This window comes from Nicotiana tomentosiformis, chromosome 3, assembly GCF_000390325.3.
Source record: "Nicotiana tomentosiformis chromosome 3, ASM39032v3, whole genome shotgun sequence".
NCBI classification, from domain to species: Eukaryota; Viridiplantae; Streptophyta; class Magnoliopsida; order Solanales; family Solanaceae; genus Nicotiana; species Nicotiana tomentosiformis.
Window position 1 is genome coordinate 560,677 of NC_090814.1, and position 8,108 is coordinate 568,784.

At 45.3% G+C, this 8,108-nt stretch overlaps 1 protein-coding gene across 1 annotated transcript; it reads left to right on the forward strand.

The window, feature by feature from the left end:
- The first annotated feature begins 6,111 nt into the window (after positions 1 to 6,111).
- On the forward strand, positions 6,112 to 6,468 carry LOC138906930 (uncharacterized). The gene has a single exon (XM_070196594.1). It carries the CDS (start codon positions 6,112 to 6,114, stop codon positions 6,466 to 6,468), a length of 357 nt encoding a protein of 118 aa, XP_070052695.1.
- Positions 6,469 to 8,108: the final 1,640 nt, after the last annotated feature.

Here is an 8,108-nt window from a genome sequence, read left to right on the forward strand (position 1 = left end):
ATTCCGTCGGTTTTGTTAGCTCCATTAGGTGATTTTGGACTTAGGGGCATGTCCGGATTGTGTTTTGGAGGTCCGTAGCTTATTTAGGCTTAAAATGGCGAAAGTCAAATTTTTGGAGATTTTGACCGGTAGTGGACTTTTTGATATCGGGGTCGGATTCCGATTCCAGAAGTTGGAGTAGGTCCGTAAGGTTGAATATGACTTGTGTGCAAAATTTGAGATCAATCGGACGTGATTTGATAGGTTTCGGCATCGGTTATAGAAGTTTATAGTTTCAAGTTCATTAAGTTTGAATCGGAGGGTGATTTGTGACTTTAGCATTGTTTGATGTGGTTTGAGAGCTCGACTAAGTTTGTATGGTGTTTTAGGACTTGTTGGTATGTTTGGTTGAAGTCTCATGGGCCTCGGGTGTGTTGCGGATGTTTAACGAATTGAATTTGGACTTAGGCTAGTTGCTGAAAATTTTCTGGTTTCTGGTGTTTTCGCACCTGCGGAGGGGAGACCGCAGGTGCGGGATCGCATGTGCAAAGGAGGAGCCACAAATGCGGCCAAGAAGGAGTTGGGCAGGAACAGCAGGTGCGAAGATTTTCCCACACCTGCGAGAGTCGCAGATGCGGCCAGCTGGGCACAGGTGAGAAGGGGAGCCGCAGGTGCGATGCATTTCCGCACCTGCGATAGTCGCAGATGCGACAGAGAGTTCGCAGGTGCGAGATGTCTGGACAAAACACTAAACTGCAAAGGTTCGCGATTTTTGCTCATTTTCAACATTTTGAGCTCGGTTTTGGCGATTTCTTGAGAGCATTTTTGAGGGGTTTCTTGAGGTAAGTCCCTTGTGCTTATTTTTTATCAATAACCTTGCTTCCCCATTTATTTTCCCACCTAGTTAGTGTGTATTTAAGGTGGAAATTGGGAGTTGGAGGCTAGGGATTTGGAAAGTTTGATTTGTGGATTTGAAGGACCATTTGGTGTCGGATTTTTGTAAATTTGATATGGTTAGACTCGTGAGTGAATGGACTTTCGGATTTTGTGACTTTTACCTGATTCCGAGACGTGAGCCTGGGTCAACTTTTTAGGGCGAATTTCGGAAATTTTGTTAAAGTAATGATTTTATTAATTAGATGAGTCTATTATGGTTGTATTTATGATATGTAATTACTTTTGGCTAGATTTGGACCATTCAGAGCCGGATATTCGTGGGAAAGGCATTCTGACCGATTAATTGAGCTTGGTTCAAGGTAAGTGACTTACCTAACTTTGTGGGGGGGAACTCCCCGTAGGATTTGTACCATTTTTTATATATGAGCGCCGTGTACGTGAGATGACGAGTACGTACACGGGCTAGTTGTGGAAAACCCCGATTTTATTACAGAGCAGCAACTTGTTTTCCTTTATTTTGAGTTATACCATTCTAATGAGTATTAATCTATTTTCATTCTTAATTGAGCTATTCCAATATGTGTAGCTACCCTGTTTAGTGTAATACAGCATGTCTACGTGTCTTAACTGCTTATGTGAACTCTGTGCAGCATGCTTAGTGAATTTCCTACTTCTTCCTTGACTGGTACTTAGTCTAAATCGTAAGATTTCGTGATGTAGTTGTATTTCTATTGTTTGCGCTGCATATTTACTTTGGGACTACGGAACTGTAATCCGGGAGATCCCGTGTACTGCATATTTACTTTGGGACTACAGAACGGTATTCCAGGAGATCCCCTCGTACTGCATATTTACTTTGGGGACTACGGAACGGTATTACAGAAAATCCCCTTGTACTGTATATTTACTTTGGGACTACGGAATGGTATTCCGGGAGATCCCCCTACACATTTACGTTTAGGACTACGAGACGGTATCTCGGGAGATCCCTAGTTGTATTTCCTTGTATTGAGTTGTTACCTTCTATGAATTCTTTCTTGTTAAATTTCAGTCTTTTTTTTACTGCGATATTTCATTCTTGCCTTGATTTATTATCATATTTCAGTAGGGCCCCGACCTGACCTCGTCACTACTCTACCGAGGTTAGGCTTGGAACTTACTCGGTACCGATTGTGGTGTACTTATGCTACTCTTCTGCGCATGTTTTTCGTGTGCAAATCCAGGTACTCCTTATTAGCCGCACTATCAGTGAGCCAGGACAGCTTTGGAGACTTCAAGGTATATTTGCCGCGTCCGCAGACCTCGGAGTCCCCTTTCTACTCTTCCTCATGTCCATTATCTTCAGTATTTTCTTTTTATAGAATCTGATGTATAGAGACACTAGATTTTTCCTCCTATAGTTTGTGATTCACGATGTTTCGGGTTTTGGGATTTGTTGTGTATTTTTGAATAGTTGGTTAAATTTATATTTTTAATTAATTATTCCGCAAAAATATTAGGCTTACCTAGTTGTAGAGACTAGGTGTCGTCACGATGTCACATGGAGGAAATTGGGTCGTGACAGACGAACTCGAAGAAAGTATCATCTTCGATAAATGAGATACCCACGGTTTGGTTTTCCCTCACTATGATGCCCTTGTTATCACTTTACGAATATTAGATACAGATGTAAGACGCATTATGGTGGACGATGGGAGTAGCGCATGCATTGTCCATCCTCAAGTACTTGCACAAATGAAACTCGAGGATAAGATAGTGTTGCATTGCATCACGCTAACAGATTTTAACAATGCAAATGAATGAACATCCGGGGAAATCACACTCCCCATCCTGGCCGGCGGCGTCACTCTGGAAACCACATTCCACATCATGGACCAGGATACGGCATATGGTCGACCTTGGATACATGCCATGAGGGCTATCCCCTCCAGCTTGTACCAAATAATCAAATTTTCAACCCTATAGGGAGTATTCAACATACGAGGAGAACAATGCACATCTTGAGAATGCTATCGCATCGCTCTGGATTGTACATATACCCAACAAATGAAGGGCAAAGCAGAGGATGCATAGCAATTAACAGGGTCGAGGTCGAGCTGTGATGAAAAGACGGACGTCATCAGAGATCCCGAAACAATAGATGCCACGGGATCAACCGTAGAATACCTCGACCCCGTCCAACTTGATGAAAATGACCACAGCAAGAAAGACTACGTCGGCCGCAAGCTTCAAGAACCAGGTAAATTCCGTCAATTCTTAACTGCTAAGGCAGACTTGTTTACTTTTTCCCATGCAGATATGCCAGGTATCCCGAAGGAGGTCGCCACACACAAGTTGAACGTCGACCCGTTCTACCCCCCGGTAAGGCAGGTTAGGCAAAAGTTCATTTCTGCAATAAACGATGCAGTCCACGAGGAGGTCAAAAAATTGTTAGAAAACGGCTCCATCAGGGAATCAAAATACCCCTAATGGGTTGCCAATGTGGTCATGGTGAAAAAGAAGAACGGAAAGTGGCGGATGTGTGTAGACTTTACGGATTTAAACAACCCATGCCCCAATGATTTATTCCCGCTACCTCACATTGACAAGCTCAATGACACAACGGTCAGGCATGAACTACTGAGCTTCTTGGATTCCTACTCGGGCTACAATCAGATCCTTATGGAAGAGAAGGACCAGGAGAAGACCACCTTTATCACCCACCAAGGAACGTACTGCTACAGGGTGATGCCCTTCGGACTGAAAAACGCGGGGGCGACATACCAAAGGTTGGTGACCAAAATGTTCAAAGACCAACTTGGCAAGACCATGGAAGTCTACATAGACAACATGTTGGTCAAGTCCAAAAGGAAAGAAGATCATATCAACCACCTGAAAGAAGCCTTCGATATACTCAGGCGGTACGGAATGAAGCTGAATCTTGAAAAGGGCGCATTCGGCGTGATCTTAGGATAAATCTTGGGCTTCCTAGTATCGAAGAGGGGTATTGAGGTCAACCCCGACCAAATCAAAGTCATAGAAGGAATACCAGAGCACTTAACCAGCAAAAAACAGGTTCAGAGGCTGGTCGGACGCATCGCCGCCCTGTTGAGATTCATCTCATGATCATCTGACAGATGCCATAAGTTTTTCGGCGTACTCAAGAAAGACAACGACCTCCAAAGGACATCCAAGTGCATTCAAGCCCTGAAGGAATTAAAGGCTTATATGTCGTCACCGCCGTTACTTTCCAAAGCGGAATCGGGGGAATGCCTTCTCGTCCACCTCGCCATATCTGAAGTAGCGGTGAGTGCAGTCCTGGTCCGAGAAGATAAAGGTACGCAATTCCCCATCTATTACATTAGCAGAACCTTAATCAACGCTGAGACGAGGTATCCCCACCTCGAAAAATTGTCCCTGGCCTTGGTCGTAGCTTCACGAAAGCTTAGACCCTACTTTTAGTGCCACCCCATCTCGGTAGTCACAACTTTCCCATTGCGAAGTATTTTGCATAAGCCTGAGCTATCGGGAAGGTTAGCCAAGTGGGCCATAGAATTGAGTGAGCATGATATCACATATCAACCGCGGACAGCTATAAAATAACAAGTCCTTGCCGACTTCAGCGCAAAAATAATACCCGAAGTCGAAAACGAAGCCGCCCACGCTTCTCCGCAATCACAAGATCTATGGATTTTGTACACCGACGGTGTTTCCAATGCGTCAGGGTCCAGACTGGACTTGTGCTCGAAGTCCTGACAGGCGAAGTGGTTCACCAGTCCATAAGGTGACCGGACATGACTAACAACGAGGCCGAGTATGAGGCCCTGATTGCAGGTTTAAGGCTAGCACTCAAGTACGGGGCGAGGCGGGTCATCCTACGCTGCGACTCTCAACTCATTATCAACCAAGTCACAAGGACTTTCCAGATCAAATAGCAAAGGTTACAAAAATACCAGGCCGAGATCTACAAACTACTTCCCGAGTTCGACGAGTGCCAGCTCGACCAAATCCTTCGATCACAAAACATCGAAGCAGACGGCCTCGCCAAATTAGCGACAGTAACTAAAAGCATAACCGGAGAAGGAAACGTGGTCACCCTCCTCCACTCATCGATAGATCAAATCTAGGTAAGGACTATAAATCTAATCTGGGACTGGCGCAACCGTATTGTTACATACTTGCAGGACGGCGTACCCCCAGATGATAAAAAGGAAGCCAAGAAGCTCCAGGTGCAAGCGTCCAAGTACAATATCATTCACAATGACCTATACAAAAGGACGTAAGGCGGCCCCCTAGCGAAATGCTTAGTCCCGAATCAGATGTGGTGCGTCCTAGAAGAAGTCCACGAAGGCCACCGCGGAGCTCACTCAAGCAATCGAGCTCTAGTTAGATGTCTCATACGGGCAGGTTACTACTGGCCTACCATGAAAAATTAGGTCGCGGACTTCGTGAAAAAATGCGAATAATGCCAAAAATACGCCCCCTCCTCCACTCATCGATAGATCAAATCTAGGTAAGGACTATAAATCTAATCTGGGACTGGCACAACCGTATTGTTACATACTTGCAGGACGGCATACCCCAGATGATAAAAAGGAATCCAAGAAGCTCCAGGTGCAAGCGGCCAGGTACAACATTATTCACAATGACCTATACAAAAGGACGTATGGCGGCCCCCTAGCGAAATGCTTAGGACCGAATCAGATGCGGTGCGTCCTAGAAGAAGTCCACGAAGGCCACCGCGGAGCTCACTCAAGCGATCGAGCTCTGGTCAGATGTCTCATACGGGCAGGTTACTACTGGCCTACCATGAAACATTAGGTCGCGGACTTCGTGAAAAAATGCGAACAATGCCAAAAATACGCCCCAATGATCCATCAAGCGGGCGAGCATCTCCACTTGGTCACCTCCCCTTGGCCTTTCATCAAATGGGGAATGGACATCGTCGGCCCCCTCCCTGCGGGGCGAGGTAACGTATGATTGTTTCTGGTTTTAACTGACTATTTTTCTTAATGGTTAGAAGTAGGAGCATTCGCCCAAATACGCGAACAGGAAGTGATCGCCTTTATATGGAAAAACATTGTGTGCCGCTTTGGCCTCCCTAAAGAGATTAGTTGCAACAACGGGACCCAATTTACTGGAAAAAAGGTCGTCGAATATTTTGAGAAGTGGCATATCAAAAGAATACTCTTCACACCATACCACCCTGCGGGCAACGGGCAAGCGGAATCCTCCAATAAATCAATACTGAACATCATGAAGAAAAAGCTTGAGGACACCAAGGGATTATGGCCGGAGCTATTACCAGAAGTGCTTTGGGCCTATCACACAATGCCAAAGACGAGCACAGGAGAGACACCCTACTCTTTAGTCTATGGGACTGATGCAATAATACCGGTCAAAGTCGGAGATCCCAGTTTGCGATATTCTCATGAGAGCGGGCTGAGGAACGATGAAAGCAGAAGGCAAGAGCTCGACGAAGCCAAAGAACAGAGAGATATGGCCTACATAAGGATGGTCGCCCAAAAACAGCAGACAGAACGCTATTATAACAAAAAGACCAAGATCAGACCACTCAAAGTCGGGGACTACATGCTCAAGGCCAAAACATAAGCAAGTAAAGACCCGCGGGAAGACAAACTAGGGGTGAATTGGGACGGCCCATAAAAATCATGGCAGCAGCAAATAAAGGGTCATTTCAACTAGAAACACTGGAAGGAAAACTACTACCAAACAACTAGAACGTCGCCCACCTCAAGTACTTTAACTTTTAAGAAAAAGTGTCCTCCAAATCGAACTCTTTTTCCCTCACTTGAGTTTTGTCCCAATTGGGTTTTCTCGAGGAGGTTTTTAACGAGGCGACAAGGGGGACACTTCCAAGTCAAAATACGAACGAAAAGAGACACCGAATGGTTAGTTCATTGCCCAACCTCTCAACACATCTCCAGGTCACCCAATGAAGGGACTAGGTAGACTGGGACTGGAATGCCAGCCCGAAAAACATGTAAATTTCTCCAAGTATATGAGCAAAACACAAATGTATGAAGTTCGCCCATGTTTTCGCCAGAACAAGATCGCCTCAATATCTACCCGGTCCCCGGCCACAATTAAGTAAATCACATTCGAGCTTGTTCGAAGCAACTCAAATTCGACCTCGTTCGAATCAACTCACATTCGACCTTGTTCGAATTAACTCACGTTCGACCTCGCTCGAATCAACTTACATTCTACCTCGTTCAAATTAACTCATGTTCGACCTCGTTTGAATCAACTCACGTTCGACCTCACTCAAATTAACTCACATTCGACCTCGTTCGAATCAACTCACATTCGACCTCGTTTGAATCAACTCACATTCGACCTCGCTCGAATTAACTCACATTCGACCTCACTCCAATCAACTCACATTCGAGCGAGTTCGACCTCGCTCGAATTAACTCACATTCGACCTCGTTCGAATCAAGTCACATTCGACCTCGCTCGAATTAACTCACATTCGACCTCATTCAAATCAACCCACATTTGACCTCGCTCGAATTAACTCATATTCGACCTCGTCTGAATCAACTTACATTCGACCTGGCTCGAACCAACTCAATACATGTTACATTCGAACTCGTTCGAATTAACACCTACTAATCCCCGACCATGACCAAAAACAAAAGAAAGAACCGTGCAAGCCCGAACAGAAAGAAAAGAATTAGATACAAAACAGCGAAAATGACATTTCTTACTTCAAATATATTCCTTACAAAGGCTAAAACAGATGCCAGCAAAAGCACCATCAGAAGCACCATCTCCACCCGTCTCTCCACCATCGTCGTCGCCGTCGGGATACTCATCTTTGTACCAGAAATCCTGCTCAAACCCTTCCACGTTTTCCTCAGCATCAAAAGCTTGTGGTCTAGCGGGGTCATAGCCACAAGCAAACTGAGTTTCACGTGCCTTAGCACGTGCATTCTCTAAGTCGGCTTCATAAATAGCCCTCGTCCCCATTAGATCCTTGAATATATCCAGCTGGGCCTCGACGTGAATTCATTCCTCATACAGATCTCGAAGAACATCAGGAAAAGCAGTACGGGATGAGGACGGATGCGCCAATAACTGTGCCTTTTTGGCTTCGAGGGCAACAACTCGATCACTAAGGTCCGCAACTTCTTTTTCTAACTCCCCAATCTGCTCGTCAAGCCGCTCCTCTCTGAGCCTATCTTCTCCATGGCGCAATCCCGTTCAGAACGGATAACACGGATCGT